We start from the raw sequence: 22765 nt of genomic DNA, 5'->3' as shown, positions 1-22765 counted from the left end.
TCCAAGATAAGAATTGTAAAGGCTAATCAGGATGCTTGAAATAACACAAGAAGTGTGGATGGGACACAGGACAACTCTACATTTCTGACATGATGAATAGGTATTTTATAATACAACTTGCTGCACAGCTATAGCAAAACACTTTCTATAGTTTGTTGTTTATTGTTCAGGTTTATATACACAGATACATACTGCATAGTGCATTCCCTTTAAAACTGAAAGCTGAGAGATGCACACTGTGAACACAATCTGACTTCTCAAGGCTTAAATTTTCGTTCTAGCTATAACACAATAGTCTACCACTCTTATCTGGGAATTTGGTTGCCCTTTTTGATTACCTGTTTGTAATGCCAACCTGTATATTCAAAAAAACACCCATTGATCACAGCTGAAAACCCATTTAAACTTTTCTTGAATATTGAGAGAGAGAAGAAGTTGTACAGGGATATTTAGGGAGCAGAACTACCCAACCCACACATTATGAGCATTCTGAAATCTTAAATAGAACTTTGGTGAAGCCAAACTGTAGAATTTTTGCTTTCTCCCCAAAAGCCCCCTCCTCCTTGAAGCACCCCCAGCAGAATTTTATACTTTTTATTTTGCTTAACTTTTTTTTGTTTACTTACTGGGTTTTTTCTCTTGGATAGTCATGAGATGTGCTGGGTCCTTTTTTTCTCTGCAGTCTCCATCTGATAGTGGGTGCTCCTGGATGATGTAGAAAGTGGCACTGATAATACCAGTACAGCTATCTGCATCAACAAACTGTGAAGACAGGGTGCTGTGCTTAATGGGTGGGTCCGTGACGCCCTGCACTCAGTCTTGTCTTAGTCTTCTGGGTTGAGTGAACATTTATATTGGGGACAATTAATTAAAGGTGAGTATGGCAACCAGAGCTGCTTTTTTGTGGAGGGAGAGTTGGACATATAAAAAAACGAGCCAAGAGTTGGGCTTTAAGAAAAACTCCTTTTGACTTTTTGCAGTGTCCAAAGGACACTAAAGTTCGGGTGTATTTTCCCATTTGAGAGCCACAGATGCTGCATACAGCCACTCCATAGACATGAATGGCTGTATGCGTCAGAGTGTATGCTTGTACTTTTGTAAACTTGTGCATGGGTACAGGTGTCATACCTTGAATTAAAACTCTATGCATGCCCAGGTTGATGCAAATACTGTTGTATGCCCTCGTCCAGCCATACATCTATAGTACATCTGAAGCAACTGTAGCTCCTGGGTTGTCTAATATACCCAAACTTTATGCTGTGGGTATGAGCCTTTATTTATTCAGATTACCATGTTAATGCCATTTTAGCATTAATAACTCCAATTTATTTAAAGGTTCCAAAATATTCCCAAAGTTATGCCTTTTAATTATTCAACAGTACAGCCAGAAAATGTGTGCAGAGAAGATAGTTTTAATATCCATTTAGATAATTTTTAGACCCAAACTGCTCATTTGAAGACTATTAGGGAGGGATTGCTTCTTTTGCTATTTTATACATAAATACATTTTTAAATCTGGGGATTCCAGGGAAATATATATTATATATCTGCTAGTAAATTTAACACTCCCCTCCCCAGATTAACAATAGGGCCGAACACCCCCCCTACAGAATGTTCGACCGTGAACTTTGAACACGAACCAAACTGAGTGGTATCTTACAGCATCTGAGTATGTGGTTAGATACCGCTCAGTTACTATAATATGGCATGAGTTATACTATTAAGTCATGCAGTATTTCAGTAGTGAAACATACATTCATGTTTCAGCTGTCCGTGGGGTTCCCCGTTGACAGCTGAAAAAAAAAAGAATTGTCATCATTGCCCAACAATTTATAAAATGTAAAAAACAAACGGGGTGGTGTCCCCCCTTTCATTCATACCAAGTCCTTCGGATCTGGTATGGATTTTGAGAGGACCCCCATGCCAAAAGTGGAGTGGGGGTCCCCCCCAAAATCCATACCAGACCCTTATCCGAGCATGCAACCCAGCAGGCCAGGAACCATACCAGGCCACATGCCCTCAACATGGGGCGGGAGCATTGCGACGGGGGCCCCCCCAAAGCACCTTGTCCCCGTGTTAATGGGGACAAGGACCTCTTCCCCACAATCGTGACCTGTGGTCCCCAGATCCCGGCCCCCTATGTGAATGAGTATGTGGTACATGGTACTGCTACCCATGCAGAAAAAAAAAAGTTTAGTGTAAAAAAGACAAGAGACAGTCTTTGACAAGTCCTTTATTAAAAATAAAAAAATGTCCCCTGAAGTAAATCCAACGTCAATCACGATGTTCGCCACCGCCGCTATCCGAAAAAAGAAAAGCAATCTGCTCACGACGCTGGCTCCCGCCATCTGACAGCTGCACTTCCCGATGACAGTTCTTATATACTGACATGATGTCACCCCGCCCCCTTGAGATGTCATCACGTGCTGTGATTGGTCAAAGCATTGCACCTGCCCTGTGGTCATGTGCATTGCTTTGACCAATTACAATGTACTGTCATGGCACAATGCATTGTGGGGCCCATACCATTCACCCATATCGTTTGTGTGTTCACCGAACACGCGAACGGCCCATGTTCAAATCAAACTTAGGTTCGACTTGATCATGAACACCATACCTAATTAAAAATGCTACTGTCTGTTGTGTCCCTGTGTTCTTTCATCCAGAGTGTATGCACAGAAATACAGGAGGTGTGTTACAGGTCAGATTGTCAGGTGTAAAAAGAGGGAAAAATGCCTAAAAAAACAAAATAATACAGCCACCACATCTAAGGATTAGTAAGCTGCAGTATATTACATTTCTGGATTTGGGTTTAATACTGCTTTCATTTCAGGGATTCCTGGTTAGCACACAATATATTGCAATACATAAATAGTACATATTAGCCAGCTATGTCAAAGTGATCCCTCCCTGTTCGGTCGCCACTCTACTTTTCAGAATGCCAAATACTTGTTTTTAGTCTATTTTAAAGATATATCCATGAGGTTAACTGATAGAGTTGGTGAAGAGCTCTAGACCCAGATTTGATCAATGACCTATAGTATGCAATAGAATCAAAAGTATTTTTGTGCTCAAACACCCATAACTCACACATAAATAATATATTAGGTGCTAGAGGGTTGCGATATGTTAATACAAAATGATCAAATAAACCTCTACAAACATTAAAAGAATATGAACTTTAATTTTATACCATCCCTATTGTAATAGTAATACAAACAATGTTTTTTTGTCAATCCAATATAACCTTATAAAATATTAAATCTCCTTTCATGTTTTTCTGCCTATCTGCTGGTCATCTCTTTCCACAATGCCCTGGATTCCCTGCAGGCTATGCAGCTTCTCTTCTACTGTTTACTTTCAAATTCTAAGGACTACATATCCCATGGTACCTTGCTGCCAGAAAGCAGTGATTCCTGTACTGACTTTGCCTCCTGAAACTCCTCCTCTGTAGTTCAGAAGGCAAGATCTGTAAAATGTGTGACACAGCAGTGCCTACTCACAGGGCATCATGAATACCTGTCAAAGAATTCAACAAAGTAAATGCATAGGTATTGCAACAAACTATGTTTACAAACTTCAAGACCACTTAGATTAATAAGTGTAGGCTTAGAAATGCAATGTTGAAATAAAGAGGATCTTCAGCCTTTTTGCAGAAAATTCTGTAGCTGCTGAGTTTTAATAAATGGTCTTTGGTGCTCTGGCGCTGGCATGTTTAGTGTGGGAAGATGCCTGTAACTCCTTGTGGCTTCACAGCAGGTTTCCCACTGTGCATGCGTGAGCTGTGCTGTGCAGTTTGAATGGTCTTGCAGCCTCATGGGACCTGCAAAGTGTCCCAAGAGGTTACTGGCAGGGTGGAAGGGCAAACTTCCTGTGAATCCGACCGGAAGTGGAAGCGGTATCCCCCCTTCTATAAAAAATGCCCAAAAGTGGTAGAGGAGGGGGAAGAGGACATAAAGCAGAATTTTACCTTTGGAGTAAAGTTTCACTTTAAAGTGGTACTAAATGGCAACCAAAAAAAAAATCAGGCCCCTGCCGGTTCAAGTCTTACCGTATTGGCATGCACCACATGCTAGAACATTATGACAGACCTACCTGGACATGGAGCCCTACAGTGCAGCGCTTTTAGGGCTCCCAGGAGCATCCATCTTCAGCCGATCTTCCATCCAGGTTCATGGACTCCGGCTGCATGAATGGCCAGGACCACAATAACATCACTCCTGTGCATGGGAGCCCTAGCCCCAGCACGGAGCTCTGAAGGTACGGCACAGGTATGCCACCCCTTCAGAGCGGATGCCCCAGTGACATCACAGGCTGCATTCTGTGTGAAGTTCTCCTAAACAGTGCAAGTTTAGAAGATATTCACTGTGCCTACAGGTAAGTATTATTATAGAGTCTTATTATATATATAAATATTATTATTATTATTATTATTATTAAGTTAAAAAGTGGACTTTACTTCCACTTTAATACATGACTTTTGACCATAGATACACTTTAAGCTCAGCCTTACAGATAGGTTTTTACTCTTATTAGGGTCAGACCTGGTTTTACCTACAGTAGGTGTAAATATAGTTTTACACAACTCTACCGATACTGTACATTGTCAGTACACAACTATACCTTGGCTGCAAAATGGACCTTCACCAATAAGTATGTATGAAATATACAATATCATAATTATGCTAGTGCTTCATTACTCTGATGTGCCATGATTTTTCCTGGATGTGTCAAAGAGGGCACATAAAGCCCTTTCACCTCAGCATACTGTACATGTGGGACAAAGTGCATGTTCTAGCCTGCACTTAAAATGACAGCAGGAGTCAAACTAGTTGGTAGCAAGCATATTTCTCAGGTTCTTTGCTTCAGTTTTCATCAATCAGGTCCAAGGACTGAAATGCAGAAGGGAGACAATTCTCAAACCAACACATCATTTGGTCATTTATGAAATTTACAATAAATCATAACTGTTTTTGAGAGCAAGGAGACTGCTTTAATGTCACAAATATTTGAGTAAACTACAAGTGGAATAATGCATAAGAAGTTCCACAAATAGTATAAGATACACACCAAATGTACTCCTCTAAAATGTACAATAGAGCCTTTACCAGCAGTCAAATTGGTTATTTGCCAGCAGATCAAGCTAAATAGCAACACTTGCAATTTATAACAGACATTAACTACACTGATTATCCTCATTAACAATTTTATCTTATCCGTGTTGATGAGATTCAAGAATTCAAAAACTGAGATTGACACACATACTTAGATACTGCATTTACATTGTCACATGCACTTACATTTTTGCAAGAAATGCTGAAATGTCAATTGGAAATTTCAGTTCATAAATAATAATCTCAATATTTATTCTTACCTGAATATTTTTCCCTCCACCCTACGATAAAAAAATCATAAAGTCACCAGTTAAGGTGTTTCTACAAAGAGTCTCATAGTTCTCTAAAAACTGGCATGTGCAATTTTGAATGTTGGTGCTGAAGATCGGAATGCTGGAATGTTACAATCAATCGTGTTCTTATCTTTTGTTGGCATGTTATCCTGTAGGGATTGTCCTATCTTGTGGATGATCCCCTGTTATCTGTACGAACTTCCACTATGAAGGTATTTATTTTCTTTTTCAATACATGTTTATTTTAAGTAAGAATGGGCAAATTCACAGGTTCGCTCTTCCTAGTTTTCTTATTAGTGCCTAGTTGCAGGAACAATATGTCATGGTCTATTATCCAGTAAAAACAAATGTGAAAAAAGTGTTTCAATTTTAGTGTTGAGATAAAATGAAGGTGAACTGCTGGTTGCATTGGTGGTATAGACCTCATTCTGACTGCGGTACTCAAGAATGGTCCTCTTCAATGGGAAAGCAGAGACTGCATTTAATAAGTACTTAGAACAAGGAAAATATTTTAAAGGAACCAGTGAAAATGCCTACTCTTAGTTTTTAGTTGCTTACTTTGTAATCCACCCCTGGATTGTACTGTATGGTTTGTACTGTATTTGTCTGTCTTGTATCGGATGCAACCTGCTTAGAAAAGTGTTGTGTATAAATATCTCTGTTCATTGGTGTATTAGGTGAATGAATAGGACAGAAGGTTGGGTAAACCCTATGAGCCAGACAGCTAATGGACCTAAAATACAGCATGCTCCTTTTTAAGCACTTTCTATTGTGCCAATGAAAGAGCTGTGGCTTCTTTAAAGTGCCTGCTGGCTCCTAATCTGCCACTCTTTTGAGGTACCCTTAGACGTAAGATGGCAACAGGAAGATCTGATCAATAAAGAATCATTCTCTAAATCTGTAGTCTCCAAACTGCAGCCTGGGGGACAAATACTGCCTTTCGTTTGCTTTTATCTGGCCCTTGGGGCATTATTCCCCTACTGTCAACAACAGTAGTATACAGTTCCTGCCACTGACACCTACAATGGGGCAGTATAGTACCAATGCTTAGGTACTATTCCTCCCACTAATGCCAATGATGGGGCACTATTACTCCCCCTAATACCAATCATGGGGCATTGTTTACTCCCACTGATGCCAGGACATTTTCTATTCCCACTGACCACAGTGTGGCCCCCCCTAATGTTTGAAGGATAGAAAACTGGCCCTTTATTTAAAAAGCTTGGAGACCCCCTGACCTATGTACGTCAACAGCAATGAATGTATTGGCCAGGCTTGTGTGTTTAAGACCTGTGCAGACTTGAGCTGACCACACACTAGTAGAATTTTGTACAAAATCTTTCATTTTAAGAATATTTGCTACATTTTTTCATGGTTACTTACTTTAATTTACTTTTAAATGACATCTGTCAAGCCCGCAAATGAGAGAATTTTCACACAAATTTTTATGCAAAATTTCAGTAGATTTTGTAATTGTTAGTGGGGTCAAATTGATATTCAGTTTTGAGTGAAAATTTGAATTAGCAGGATGGAACAGTGTATGTGGTTTTGGCTCACTAAAGTCTGTTTGTTCTAAAATGTAATGTTTTAACATTAAAAACAAATTCAAACTGATTTTGAATGACATTCATCAAGCCATCGAATGTACTGAAAAGTTTCATACAAATTTTTGCACAAATTTTCATACAGATTTTCTTTGGAGAATCTACTAGTGTATTACCAGCTTTACCTTATAGTGTATCTAAACTCAAGAACAAAAAAGTAACATATTGCAGCTTACCAGTCCTTAGATGTGGTAATGTAGCTGCATTTGTTTTCTTTTTGCAAGTTTTTATTGCTTTAATTTTACCCGGTGATCTTGCCAGTAGCACACTTCCTGTTTAAGGTGCCATCACTCATTCACTGTACTCCCTGTAAGGGAAAAGTGGCATTGTTTCTATGGGATAAAAACTGTTTGGACTACAGAACACCTCCTGATTTCTTTTCTGCATAAGAAGTGGGGAGGTCTGTAGTCTACAGTGAAAACTGGGAACAAAACTAACTAATGACACACAAGATTTCTGGTGGGATCAACAGGTTTCTTTTGCACAGAAATAACAAAATGCTTCCAGTGGTATATTTAGATGACCAAAAGGAGCAAATAAAAGAAGTTCATTGTTAAGGTTAACATACACTTTAATCTCAGCCTTATCTCAGGGGAACAACGGAGGTCACTAATTGAAAACCATAGTGCACAATGGATATTTCTCCAAGATTAGTTTGCCTTGGAGACCTGTACAAGGTGGGGGGTAACCCATAGACATGCCCTCATGTGACAGTCTAATCAGGAGACTGATGGAGCAACAGATTTATTTTCCACTTATCAAACAGCTATAACAAAATGATTTCAAGGGTATGTTTAACAGACCAAAATGGTGCAAATAACAAAGAACATACACTTTATTAATGGCCTTATCTTGCAGGAACAATGGGGATCACTTATGGAAATCCATTGTGCACCATGAATTATTCTCTAAGATTAGTTAGCCCTGGATGTCTGCACAAGTTAGGGGTATCCTTTAGATATGTCTTCATATGAGCTGCTAAATCAGGATTCATTCATCCTATATCTATGGATAACAAATGACGTATTGCTTTTTCCACTCCTGCAATACAGCTTAATAACAGTAACACTGCACAGTAGGCGGAAATAAAGTTATGGAAGTGCTGGAGAGGAAATGTTCTGCAATTATTATTTTCCAAATATTCGGAGAGTTTACTTTTTTCACTGAAAAGTAATGTCAGTGCATTAAAACTACAGAAGTATACTCAGGCAAGGCAAAGGTTATTGCAATTTTTTTAGTTTTGTTCTTGCCATAAAAAGTATACTGCAATTTTATTGGTGTTATATTTACAAAGTAATAACTTTCCATTCAACATTACCAGACAAATCTATATCTGAATTTTAGAAATCCATTAAGGCGTTGTAATACTGATATTTTGTCTGAGTGTAAAAATAGAGGCTATAGTTATACAATGCTTTAAACTACTTAGCCTATCAAATATCAAACATAAGCCAAGCTGGACATGTTGTTCCAAATTCAAGTTACATTTCTGTGCTTTTTACATGCTTATGCTTGGTATTGTAGTTAGCAATAAAAGCAACAAATAATCCAAATTCCTTGACAGGTTATTACTAAGTGTAAAAGGCATTCTACAGTACATCTGTGTTAGTTTTCCATCAGCTCCTTTCAACACAAACTAAGTGGGGTGGAACTGGTGATGCTGAGGATTATATATATGCTGCAGATGGGAACTTAGCTTCAGAAATAGGTTAAACTCAATTATACTAGTGCTCTTTAATGGTGTCTTATGATGATGTTCACCATCCATCTACAGAATCACCATGCTTCCTGTTTGTGGTTCAAGGAAGTCCAATAGGGCTATCAGTTTAGGTAATTTTGCCTGAATATACATTTAACTAGAAGTGAAAAGACACAGGTTCACTTGAGAATGCTTTTGCACACTGGACCCAAGGCAAGATTTTGCATTCCTAATACATCCATATTTATTTTGTCCTTGGTTATCCACAGAATCATGAGTTCATGGATGAACAGATGTTTGAACAGAACTGCAGGGAGAGCTCCATGCAGAACTATCCATCCAGCCGTAGCCCATCATTGTCCAGTCATCATGGGCTCTCTACGTCTTGCTGCTCTCGACGGAACAAGAAGACAACACACCTCCCCAATTCCAATGTGCCCGCCACAAGGCTACGTAGCATGCAAGAGCTCAGCACTATCCACATCCAGTGTGGTGATCAACCATCACTAACTACAAGGTATGGCTATGCACAGGAGATGTTTTACAGGAATGGTACTTTGGACTAGAGATGAAGTCCAGGTTTCAGCTACCATGGGTTCGAAGGTAAATTCTGCAGGTTGGAGATTTGCAGTGCCAGCAAACGTATATATAAATTCACCTGGTAGAATATTTTTTAAAGTATAATGCACTGCATGGCTTTTGAACTATGCCCAGCACTCTTAGAAGGTTTGGTAAAAGGGCTTTTGGTTAAGCCAGTCCCTTCACTTTAAAGGAGGGTTCATAGAGTGTCAGTGAATGGGAAGCAATTACAGGGTAAGCATATGGAAAGCAGAAGAACTGCATAGGGAAAAAACTTTATTACTCATTCTTATTGCTAGCTCTTTGGGAAATTAATCCCTTCGTTGTCTTCTCTTTTTATGTTGTTATTATTAAGGCCACTTTTTTTGCCTTTCATTTTATTTTGTGGTCTATTTAAAGTGGAGTTCCACCCAAAAGGGGAAGTTCCGCTTTACAGATTGGTCCCCCACTCCCCATTAAGGATTGACACCTTTGGGGAGGAAGGGGGAAACGGGTACCCAAATTTGACAGGTTGTCCTCCTACCCTCCCCGAAGTCTTGTGGGACATGTGACAGGTCCCAGAAGACGACGGGGCCATTCAGGAAGCACAGCGCTACTCACACATGCGCAGTGGGCACCCGGCTGTGTACCCACACTGAAGATGCCAGTGAAGCAGGCTGCGGCGGGGGCAATGCGGGATCGTGGGACAGGTGAGTGGCTGTTTTTTTAAAAGTCAGCAGCTACAGTTTTTGTTGCTGCTGACTTTATTTTTTTACAGTCAGAGTGGAACTCGGCTTTAAGGTCAACAGCCACTGTTAGCTGTCATCCTATCAACAGCAAACATTGCTCACTAAAATTGTCTTCCTGCCGGCCAATTTTACATTGCTATATTATATGAAATCTTTTAATTCTTGTAGTAAAACACTTGCCTTTACTCTTGTCTTTAGTACATTTTGGCCTAATATTCCTAGCAAACCTTTGCATTAAAACAGAGATTCTTGGTTCACATTTATTGCAATACAAGTTTAAGCTGCCCAACTGCATCAAATGGATCCCTTTTGCCAGTCTCCACTCTGCTGTGCAAAATGGTGAATTCTTACTTGCTTATGACATGAACACTCCATCGCTTGGTTCCTGCCGACTAACACCTTGCTCCCCCCCGCTGCTGAATTAAACTAAGGGGCGGGGCCATCCGGCAACCTCATTGACCATACATGGACATATCCGTATTTGGTCAATGATGTCACCAGGTGGCCCCATCCTTTGTTGACTTAATCGACCATAAATGGATATGGTAGGAATACCACTGCTAAATGTTTCACTTTCAGCTGCAGCCAGAGGTCCGGTCTATAGTAAAATAAGGTGGAAAAACACACATTAAATACCACAAAATAAAAAAAAAGTATGCGGGACCTAATGTGCTTCTTTTGTGTTGACTGCTTTTCAGATAAAAACCCATGAGCTATTTTAACTGTAATACTCATGCAATATTTAACTTTTAGTGAATTGAGCCCAAGGTGAGGAAAATAAAAACTGGTAAATCTGAACTCTATGTTCAGATGTGCCAGAAAAACCAGTATTCCACATTAGATTTTGACCGTGTCTAACTCCAAAAGGCCTCCTTCTGTATGTAACTGTCATGGTTTGCGCAATTTTTTTTATAATTCTGCAGTGAATTTCAAAAACAAAGAAACACAGATTAAGGTCTTGTTCACAATGGCATGTTTGCTGAGAAATATGGAGACTGATGATACTAACCTACATTTGAAACTGCCAGATACCTGTCTGATGTGCTGACTCACCGTATTTAATACACATATGCAGGTCAGATAATAAAAAAAAAAAAGTCTGAAGTCTCTATCTGACTATTTTTATTCTGGATTAATGGATCTGCATGACAAGCAGCAAACTGGCAGTTATAGAAGGAGAGGTCAGCAATGGCATGTTTTTCTATCGACTAGTTTCCTTTAAAAGGTAAGAGCATTTTAAATTTTTTAGTTTAGGCTACTTAAGACTCCGAAGGAAAAACTTAAAGTAGAACATTAACCCCTTTAAAAATAACAAATAGATAGACTTTTTCATTGCAGAAGAGACATACTGGGTATGATTTACTGAAGGCAAACAGATTGTACATTTTGTGATTGAAGTTGCACTCTACAAGGGCATTTGCCTCACAGCTTAGTAAATGAGGGGAAACTCAGTTAACTTCCATCATCCAATCAGGTGTAAGCAAAAATGCTGCTTTTCTTCCTTGCATGTGACTTTGTATTCTTTATAACATGAAACGTTTCCTCATTTACTAACCTCTTGAGCAAATGCACTTGCAAACTGCACAGTCTATTTGCCTTTAGTAAATCAACCCCATTGTCTCTCTTCTGCAATAACCCCTCTTACTTTGGAGCATGTCTCTGAGCCCCAGAAGCATGTGAGAGCACTGAGAGACAGGGCTAGCATTTACCCAAGAACAAGTCCTTGGCAGAAAATTGGGGGGGGGGGTGTAAGAATTGGGTGTCAGTAACTTTACTGTTTTTAGAGATTTTATTCCACAAAGGACAACTCACAGGGAGAGAAGAGTAAAGAATTCAGATGCCAATACTGTTTTGCACACTCCATCTTTAGTACTTTTGTATATGAAGAGAGCCTTTACGTTTTAAAAATGGCATCCTCTATCTCCTCCATAAGCAGCTTCAGTAATCACTAAGATAAGTCTCCAGCTTGTCTGCATATTCCTTGTCCACAGGATCTCCAGCAGCAGAGTCTCTATCCCACTTTTCACCTGATCGCAATGAACAACACCCTCCTGCGCTCAAGTGTGGTGCTCAAAGTCAATTGACTCTATGGGGTTTATTTGCTAAAGCTGGTTCACTCAGTGTCTCATGCACTTCTGCATAGAAACCAATCAGCTTCCAGGTTTTGTTGTCAAAGCTTAATTGAACAAGCTGAAGTTAGAAGCTGATTGGCTACCATGTACAGGTGCACAAGATTCTGAGTGAACCAGCTTTAGTAAATAAACCCCTCTGTTTCTATTTCACTCCAAAACATCTCAAATGGCCACCATGATTTTCTGCTCTCTTAGGTCTAAGGTAGTCCCAATGTTCTGAACACTGTAAAAACAAAAGAGATGGTGCACCAGTCTAGCACATTTTCTTTATAAAATATCTTTTATTTTATTTGTGCAGCGGGTCTGGCATAGCTGTTTCTGGATTATATTGATGAGTTTGTCTACACATTGGTTCATGTGCATATTTGTTTTTATCCTAATAAATGGTGTATAAAGATAATGCACTAGGATGGTTCAAGCTCTCTTTGGTTTTTACAGTGATCACATTCCATCATCCTGATCACTTTCCATCATCCAGACACCCATCCTCTGTGAGGCTCCTTGCACACAGGACCTCCAACAGCAGGACCACCCTGCACAGGAAACCTTCCATTATCACCAAGCTTTGCACCTTGCACATGCAAAAGTTTCTTTATTTAAAGGCCTAACTGAATTGCAGAACCCTACGAATACCTTCCCCAGGCCAAAGTCTGTGAGGGACGGTTGCTCACAAGATCAGCCAATAAGTATTTATGCCTCCAGCATGCAACACTGGCAATAAGCCTACTAGTAGTTGGCCAGAAGGAACATAAATATTCATAGCCCATTGATTTGCGGCATCTCACTCTATTGGTATGGGTACCAGTGACACTGGCAGCGGACAGAACAACTGCAGAGGGTAAAGCCAAATGGGCACAACACTATCAAATAGATTGAGCTGTTTACCACCCAACTAGACTAAATGTAGGCAGCCCCTCTTGTTTAGGTTAGGTTTTCTATACCTGCCTGTTCACAAACATTTTGAATGTATATGAAGTTGCGCATGCCCAACTCAGCTTACACTCTTGACATGTCATGGTGTTGGAGTAAATTAACTCCCCTGAGTATGAGTGGGAGTTACATCATCTGAACCTGGCCAATCACTATGACCGAAGGTGTAAAACCTGAAAGAAAATGGGGCGATGATATCAGCACTTGAAAGAAATCTCAGATGTTATATTACTAGATGGGGTGTTAGTATAGACGACTTTATTCCCCCTTTAATTTATAATACTTGGCGGATAGGATAAATTCACACTTGTGCGGATAGTTGTGGGTGCAGGACATTGTGTAAATCGTGTTACCCCACCCGCAGCCAAACCATTCTCTTTTTTTACAGATGTGCGGGGCTGCCATTCATTCTTAATGGCATCACCACGTATCTCATTTTCTGTTGATTGTACTATTAACCCTGTTGCTCTTCCCATAGTCCATTAGCCCTTTGCCCTTTCCTATTGATTGTCAGTTAACCCTTTGCTGTGTTCTTCCCCATTTACTCCCCATTTACTAAAAATGTATTTCTATGTCCCTCTCAGAGCATTGAACTGTTTCCCACTACTTGGACACTAACCTTCATAATTCACTTACCATTCACTGTCAATTAATTTATTGCTGTGAACTTTCCCATTTATTGTATATCAACCGTTCTGTACTCTCTTATTTTTCACTCTATTTACTATGCTCCTTCGGTACTCCAACCACATATGGGCACATTTTATTTAGTTTTGCAATATGGAGAATGCAATTGTGCATCTAGACTCTCCTAGTTAAATTAGTAAGAGTGGCATGAGACTCTTTGGTTTGGCTGTTTATTTCAAAGAGACTCTTTGGTTTGGCTGTTTATTTCAAACCAGTGAAAAGGCTGGAATGCTAAATTTACAAGGTGGCAATAGTACTAAATTTCAATTAGGTGTTGCAAGTTTGCATAGCTGATAAGTTGAAACAAGGTACTTGCCCTTGAAGTTTTATTTTCTACATTCTGTCAGCTGTTACTCAGAGGACATAAGGAGAATTCTCCAGCTGCCACACTGGAAAAAGTGTTGGGGGCTTAAAAGGGCATGACCCATCATTTCCATTAATGCTCTGGATTATTTGCAGTAATATCAGAGTAAGAATAAATATATTTTAGAACTTTCTTAGGGCTTTCATGGGCATAATGACGTTTTTTAATACCTGCATAGCAAGTATATAATATTTAGTATTAACATGGCACTTAAAGTGTCCTAATACTTTCTAGATTATATTGCAAAAATTGGATTTATAAAGTGACCAATTTTCCCCTTTTGAAGTGCAAATGCTAAACAAAAAACAACCTACTAGCCAAAGTAAAAGCTATGCACTAGATAATATGAGAAATAGAGAAAAAAAAGCGCCACAAACTAAATAGAACAAAAGCTGCACTCCTAACCAAAAAAAAAAAAAAATGTGAATAAATCAAAGAGTGCACTAAATATAAGTAAATACAAAAATTATTAGTTTAAAATAATGACATCCATTCTATGCATGAAGGTAAAAAAAACTTCAGTGTGCAGCTCCCCCCACAGTCCCCTAATACTTATCTGAGTCTGATCTACATTTAGCATGGGATCCTTGGCTCTCCCTGGTCTCTCTCTCCTCATTGTCTGAGACACAGCAGTGGGAGCCATTGGCTCCTGCTGCTGTCAATCACACAGTAGCTCAGTCCTGCCCCCACTCCCTCCTCACTGGCTGTGTCTATGGGACACACAGAGCTGGCTAGGGTGCAAGCGTGCATCAGTGCTCCCAGCGCAAGCAACTTACGCTGGGGGCACTCGGAAAGAGGGAGGGGCCACAAGCACCAGCGAGGAACCCAAGAATAGGAGGATTGGGGCTGCTCTGTGCAAATCCATTGAGCAGGTAAGTATGAAATGTTTGTTATTTTAAAGAAAAAAATTAACCTTTAAAATCATTTTAAAGAAGGTGAAGAATTATGTTTTTGAACAAAGTAATATCCTCTCACAAAATGTCAACTGTACAGATTATGTATATTATTAAAAAAAAGTGATTTGCATTGACAATAAAAATTCTCAAAATAACAAAATCTAAAAATATATACCCCCTGAAGTATTTCATAGATTTACATGTAGCAGCAATTACAGCCTTGAGTAAATATTGATAGGCTCGTCACATCTGGTCACTACCATTTTTTTCCAGCTCCTCTTTGTAAAACTGTTCCAGTTCTGTCAGGCTGCTTGGTAATCATGAGTAAACAGGGTCTTTTGAGTCCAGCAACAAATTCTGTACTAGACTGAGATCTTGACTTCAACCATTTGAGAACATTAGCATTTCTGTTTTTATGATGGTGTATGCAATATATTATGTTGTGATTTTTCATTGGAATTAAGTTACTTTGCAAGGACCAGTTCTCTCTTTGACATTAAATTGTTTATTTCTGTGGAACAGTGAAAAAAAAACCTAAATTTAATCCACTGAAAGGCAATGTTATAAGAGGATAAAACATGAAAACTTCAGAGGGGTGAATATTTTTTTTATACAACTTGTACTTTAACTAGGATATAGGGAAATGGAAATACGTGCCCAGAATCATTAAATCAGCCTTTCCTAACCTTTTCAACAAAGAGGAATCCTTGAAAACCTGTGCTGTCTCAGGGAACTCCTGCTAAAAATGATTATATCTACAACTCATGATACATTAATGTAATGGTCACTGTTAAGAATGCTCCTTACAGATAGCTAAAGAGATCAGTGGTGTCAGTGGGAACTCATCTGAGACGTAGAAATTGTTCATTGCTCAAGGAACCCCTGGCAACCTCTGGAGGAACGCTAGCTGAGAAACCCCATATTAAAGGATTATCTTTAGGAATAGCTGCATAGCTGTTATCCAATTTTTATGCTATTCAGTGCAATTATGTAGAATGACTTTGTTGCATCTTAGATGTAATTTTCATCTTCTATGGGGCCAAACTGCACAGAGTTGCATCGATGTGAACTTGCACAGTGATTTCCATTGTCATGCGATTCTGCGCATCTGATCTTGCGCTAGTGTAAACCAAGCCAGGAACAGACATTTGTTAGTTAGCAAGATGCTCATAGAAGCACAATTCCAAGAAGGCGTTATTATCAATTGAAAAATCCAGAAAAGTAAAAATCCAGCTCAAAAATCACATATCATTAACTTGTTGAATTACCGTGAGACTTCGAACTGAACTATGACAACTCTAATGTAATTAAATTCAATAAATACTTATGAACATGACTGAATAGAGGGCTTCTAGCTGTTGTATCCTCCTTCTTGTTATTTTCAGGGGAATGTAAGTATTTTCTGCTATTTAGCTTTTAATAAGGTGAACATGTGGCCAGGCATTGTATAGCGATTCACCTTCAAAATTCACTTTAGAAACACTAAAGTTGTTGCTTTTGTCTGCTAGCTTCATCAGTGCTGGCTTGTCTGCATTGTTGACTACAGTTTGTCATATTTGTGTCCTTTGGGTAATCAAACTGAAACAGAAGGAATGAAAGCAAAAATCTGAATATTTCCTTTGGGCAACACATACTAATATAGAACGGAAGAAATTAAAAATGTCCAGTGTCAAAGTAGATTATGCAGTATAATGCCAAGCTCTTTTTCTGTTTTCTGCCAGCTGAAATATCTTCTGTCTTCCAGTCGATCCAGCCTGAATCTGAAGTCCGATGATGGCTCAAGATCAAACTGCAAAGCTGCACAGATCACCACAGCAATTATTAGCATCCCCACTACCCCAGCTTTGACACCTGAAGGCGAGAATCGACCTGCAAGCCCACCTGGACATAGCACAAACATTCACAGTACAAGCAATGTTGTGAAAGTTTCTGCGCTGTAAGACATTAGCGTAGCAAACCAAGGCTACCACGTGTATCCTGTCTTGCTGCAACATTGTGGAATTAGCAGTGAAGAAGTGACAAGCTTTTGCTAAACTTGCCATTTACCACCAAGGAGAGGAAACACAAGCACTGGATATATACATACATGCCTATACTCACTCAAATGGGCGTTATGTATATTTTGGATGCTGGCTGCTAGGAAGTTTCATGGCAAGCAGAGGAGTTTACACAAAAGCAAAATTGACAACACTGTGTCTAAACACCTTTTTTTAAGGTTTTCAGTGGATAATATTTATTCATGAAGAAATGATGAAACATTTAAAAAAAAATAAGAGAGGGATAATTTGTTTTTGAAGGTTGTGAAAGGGGAACCGGGGAAATGCAATATTCTTCTTTGTAAAAGAATTTGCAAGCAACCAAAACAACACAATGTTCTGTGTTTCTGAAAAAGATCAGACAAAAGGGGCTGGGTGGGGTTTGGGGAATCAAAGAAAAATCTATTTTCCTGCATTTTTCTGTGAGAGTGGACTTTTGAACTGTTCAGAGAACAAATAGCTCCTAGCACATTACGGATCGGGCACATCATAGAGGTGAGCACAGTCATTCATGAGTAATTACATCTTCCCTTGCCGGTGTTCTTATAATTCTTAGACAATTTTGTATTAGCCTTCTAAGTCCAAGCAGTGCAGACTGTGATGTCGTCAGGTATAATGTCTGTGAATAAAAAGCATATTTGTGAAGCATATAAAAAGAAAAAAAAAACTGAAAAAAATACAAATTGCTTTGATAGCATTTAGTTTATACACTATCACTCATTTCTGCTTTATAGTTTATCCCACTTCTAAAGCAGAATGCGTTGCAGGGTCTGTAGTAAAAAAAAACAGAAATCAAATGACGAAAAATAGGGATATCTTCTGATTTATGATAACAAAGAATTCAGGTACCCTGAAGATGATTTTGCTGAGATTTACTAATTTTAGTAGTATCTTGGGTCTTTGAATTCAAATGTAAATACTGTAAAGGAAACTTGGTGTTTTCACATAGATATCTTGTTGCCCCACCTCAGGTGTTGCTAAAATAGACTGGTGAAACAGCATTATGCTGTATAGAAAACTTGTTATAGATTAGTAAACTTAGGGACTGGTAAATATGGTGTATTCATTCATATACAAAAATGCTTCCCTACCTCTTTGGGCGTCTGTTAAATTAGAGCTACAATTAATTGTATATCTAATGGTGACACTGAAAGAACAAAGGTCACATGTCTTTATTTTAAATATTTCATATTTTGTAATGGGAAGCACATATTTTATGTACCTTTGTTGCCCCTTGGGTGTATGTCAGTGTAATTAATGTAGTACGTTTGGTGTAGTGGCTGCCACTGCCACGTTTTTCTAATAGCCAAGGATCTTAGTGTTCTTTCACTTACCCGCCAAATCTAAAACACCTTATTGGGATAAAAAGCATAAATGTATAGGTAAGTTCCAAAACACCTTGTCTAGTAGGGAATAGCACACAACTTACATGAAACACATTTGTCACTGCTGTGTGCAGAAAAATCAAGTATACATCATTCGAGAGCCACAACCCTATGCAGACCAGAAGCTGCAGAATGAAAGTCTCATAAGTTAAATTAGCATTATGGTCACAATGGTTTATTATTACTATTATACCTGATATTATAGTGCCAACAGTTTGTGCAGCACTTTACAAAACAAAGGGAGACAGTACAGTTACAATACTGTTTAATACAATGTTAGGAGAGCCCTGCTCATGAGAGATTACCATCTAAATGGTTTAGTAGATTAGGCCATGAAGAGTTACTGGATCATTTAATAACAAAAGTTCAACATGTAGGAACTTTTAGTATATCTAAAGCCAAAACTTTTTCTTTCCTGTTTTATCTTTGATTAGAGTAAGGAATGGTTAGAATGGGCAACACCTTAACTTTTTTTTCATTTTTTTTTGTCTGTGTCCAGTTGGGAAGATTTGCTTTTGCTCTTCTGTATGTCTTAAGGTACAACAGGTAGTTAGAGGAGATCCTTCTTAAGTAAGGAGAATTCTCTTAAAGCTGCCTTATAGCATTCCCTTTGAAAGATTCCTACAAGCTCAAAATTTTATCCATAGTGGCAATGGTCAGCAGGACAACAAAAAGGATGAATCTTCCCAACGGGGACACAGACAGCAATAGAAACCTGGAAGAGGTTCTATTCCTTTCACACTCTGCCCCTTTAGTTACACTTTAAGGCAGATAATCTGTTTTCAACTTTTACTTCATGTGACTAAGTAAAATAAACTTGATTTATTGCTGTAGGTTTTTGCACTCTGTATTATATAATTAAATAAAGCCAACAGCTAAAAGTAAATGAATACAGGACTGAAAGGTAGATGAGGCTTCTTGCATTATTATAAAATTATTATAAAATCTTAAAAAAGCAAACTGATGACTTACAATTAACAGCAAATTCCATTCTGATATGTTATTAGAAGTGAATTATGTCAGCAAACTGTATCAGTAGGATACTTTTTTTAAACCATCACTGCCAGGCAACATACAGGAGGCATTAATATTGTAGAGAAGTCATGATTTATATGATGAAAGGCCAGATTTACCACACCTACATCTCCATTCTTTCTCAGTTATTTTGTTACTGTACAGCCTTTTGTATTGCTTAACAAGCTTTTCAGTAAAAACCAACATGCATGGAATTGAGAAATCTGCAGCAATCTGCCACCCTTGACTTGTTTTGTTTTCCACTTTTGAGCAATCAAACAAGGAAAACTGTCAATCAAAAATGCATGTGAACTGGCATATTCACCAATTATGTATTTACAGCATTTTGGATCATCTAATTCCTTGAAACCACAGGTAGAAGATTGCTATAGACCATGTAACTCCATGTGATCATTTTTTAACTGAAAGCCAGTGGAAGGCCATAATTGCTGAAAACTTGCCAATGTGTTCCCAGCATTACACCCAAAGAACTTTAGCAACCTTGTTTAACTTGCTTGCTGTAAACATTGCCTTATCCTTTTATTTTTCTTTCTGTGTTTTAAGGTGCCCATATATGGGTCCCTCTACGTGTAGTGACATCTATAGTTAGCTGACTTGAACTGGAAATCAAACCCCTTACTGTTTGGTAAAATCTGTTCAAGACCTTTTCAATGACCGGAGTGGTAGGAGCCCAGTTTTTTTTCTTTTTTTATTTAGAGTAGTAGAAGGTAACCTACTGCACTGTGTACTAAGGGCAAAGCCGCTAAGTCTTCCATGTCCCATATGTGCACCAGTAGGGAGGATAAAACAGTGCTGATGTGAGTTAACATGGCCAATTTCAGTGACAATCAGCCAAATGCTGGTTCTAGTTGCAGGTTTCAGGTTTATTGTTTTGCAGCCTGCACACAGTTGATATTCATTAAAGCTAGCCACATCTGCGCTGAAAGATTTGTACATCACATAGTGCACTAGGTTACATATTGTAACAGGTCTTCTTCAAAGGATAAGACTTTTTATGCCTACATGTTAGTGGTTGCCTAGTACAGTTGATTAATCTATTCTTTTCTCTAAATGCTCTACAAAATTACTGTATGCGGCTGTACCCATGAAGTAGGTTTGTATCATAATTAAATGTTTGTTGTGTTTCAAAACAGGCATTTACAAAAAAAAATGTTTTATGTGCCCCAAATCAAAGTTACTGCCATTTAAGGTCCAAGCAGTGGGAGTGACATTACTCCCCCTTGATGAAATTGTTTTTTATCTAAAGCTAAATTAGCTTAGCAAAGTTAGTCTGTAACTTTGCCCTCCATCATAACAGGAAACTACAGCTTTTGTTGCACCGTCGAAATGTTCACTCCCTACTACCTTGCTATCCTTGTGTATGTGTAGCTGACTTGTGTATAGTAACTTCCTAATGTTTGGATTCATGCTCCCATACATCAGGGCACTGTGTGACAATCAAAAAGCCACTGCTTCAGTCTGAAATGACAGATTGAAGTGTGAAATATTGAGCATCAATCTTTTGCTGCATTTCAGGGAGTACATTGCCAGGAAGGGTAATGGAATCTCTGCAGCAACTTTGTTTGTTCCCATGTGCGTAGTACGAGACAAAATTTGCACAAGTAGCATTCCTTACTCTTGATGTGTAATTTCTCCAGCAGCGAAAGACATTCAGATCCAAAGACATGTGACTGGATTTTTTTCCTGACAAGGAAAAATTAGCTTACAGAAATTGATCAGAACTACATGTCCCAGATTGAAATGTGATAAATGAATGACGGGACTAAAAAAAAATCCCCTTCTGGGACATTTCTGCAGTCTACTAACTCATTCACTGCCAGTCTCCTTAGTCTTTTGAAGGTTAATCCATATCCCACAGAATGAAGAACGGTCATTCCCACTAAATATTTTGTGGATACATGTGTAGGTTTGGCCTAAAATAGGCCTTAGAAAAGTTGCATAGCTGTGTAAAAGATAGAACTGTTTTAAATGTTTCAATGTAATTGTTCTCTTCTGTGTCTTTTCAAATGTTTTAATTTCTCGACTAAACCATTTGTGTCCTTTTTATTATTATTATTATTATTATTATTAACAACATAAGATGGAGCCCATTCTCTGTTGTCTTTGACTGCAAAATCTGTTCTCCTGATTGCTTTACTTTTTTAGCATTGCCACTAAGCAAAGCAATTACCAGGCAATCAATATGTACCAATACAAGAAGTACTGTATAATAATTATACAGGCTGGATCATCAAGTGAGAAGAAAAACAAAGGAGAAGGAAAACAATGTCACATTTCTTTCTTGCAGCTTCAAACCTGTTGTCTTCTTTTGAAATGTAGTGCATATGTTGAATTGTATATAATTTGCAGTAATTTGTCTTGTGCCACTGCTGTAACAAATGTATCCAATCTGGATTAAACTCATTATGTGCCACACCTGGACAATAAAAGCTGTGACTATTCACTGTACTGTTCAGAAGGAAATTCATGCAACAGCACATTTTGCAGCACTTTTATCTATTATTAGGTCTACCTCATACTAATGCATGTTTCACTGCTTATTATTACATTCCCCCTCTCCCTCCTCTGTGTAACCCACTGGCACGTCTACTCCTAGCATTGGTGGTCAGACACTATAGCTGACTTCTGTGTTCTTCGCTTATAGCAGCCCCCTTTCCCATAAATCAGGCAGGCTTACCAGTACTCAGGTGAACAAAAACAGACAAGGCCGCACTCTCATCGTGCATTACCGTAGTAACCCACGTATTTATTGAATAAACAAATGGATGTATACTCACAAACCAACGGAAATAAAAGCAGAAAGTGTGGTCCGCAATAACAGCGGATGCAAAGCTGTGCCCTTAATAAGGATGAGCTGACGCGTTTCAGGAGATGAACCCCCTTCCTCAGAGCTAAGTGTATGCCTGCTGGTCCCAAGCCTATATACCATCAAACATCAAAAAAAAAGGGCAACAAGCCCCTCCCACCCACTCCTAACGGCCCAATCAAAAAAGGCCGACCTATCCCAAAAAAAAAAAAAAAAAAAAGGTCAGCCTTTTTTTGATTGGACCGTTGGGAGCGGGTGGGAGGGTCTCGTTACCCTCTTTTTGACATTTGTTGATTTGCTACGGTAATGCATGATGAGAGTGCGGCCTTGTCTGTTTTTGTTCATCAGTGTCCAGATTTCCTGATCTTTGAAGGGCAGCACCTCTCCGTTTGGCATTCTCAATTTCCTATAGTCTGTATGAAGATTTGAGCGCTGGTTTTGTTTGTTTGTCTGTTGGATTGTACCAGTACTCAGTTG

The 22765-nt window shown here is 38.8% G+C and overlaps 1 protein-coding gene across 4 annotated transcripts in view; it reads left to right on the top strand.

The window, feature by feature from the left end:
- Positions 1-21930, top strand: part of KCND3 (potassium voltage-gated channel subfamily D member 3) — a 679189-nt gene extending 657259 nt beyond the window's left edge. For 2 of the 4 annotated variants that reach the window (XM_089668314.1, XM_089668316.1), the window contains exons 7-9: positions 5563-5619; positions 8980-9227; positions 16771-21930. In XM_089668314.1, coding sequence (XP_089524440.1) covers positions 5563-5619; positions 8980-9227; positions 16771-16966 — 501 coding nt within the window. In that variant the 3' untranslated portion in view covers positions 16967-21930. Of the gene's footprint in view, positions 1-5562; positions 5620-8979; positions 9228-16747 lie in introns of all 4 variants that reach the window. The other 2 variants (XM_089668318.1, XM_089668317.1) reach the window with 2 other exon arrangements.
- The last annotated feature ends 835 nt before the right edge of the window (positions 21931-22765 follow it).

This window comes from Staurois parvus, unplaced genomic scaffold (assembly GCF_062004578.1).
Source record: "Staurois parvus isolate SC_StPar_1 unplaced genomic scaffold, SC_StPar_1.0 ptg000056l, whole genome shotgun sequence".
Classification (NCBI taxonomy): domain Eukaryota; kingdom Metazoa; phylum Chordata; class Amphibia; order Anura; family Ranidae; genus Staurois; species Staurois parvus.
The sequence above is the reverse complement of the archived record's forward strand: the minus strand, read 5'-3'. Positions and strand labels throughout refer to the sequence as shown.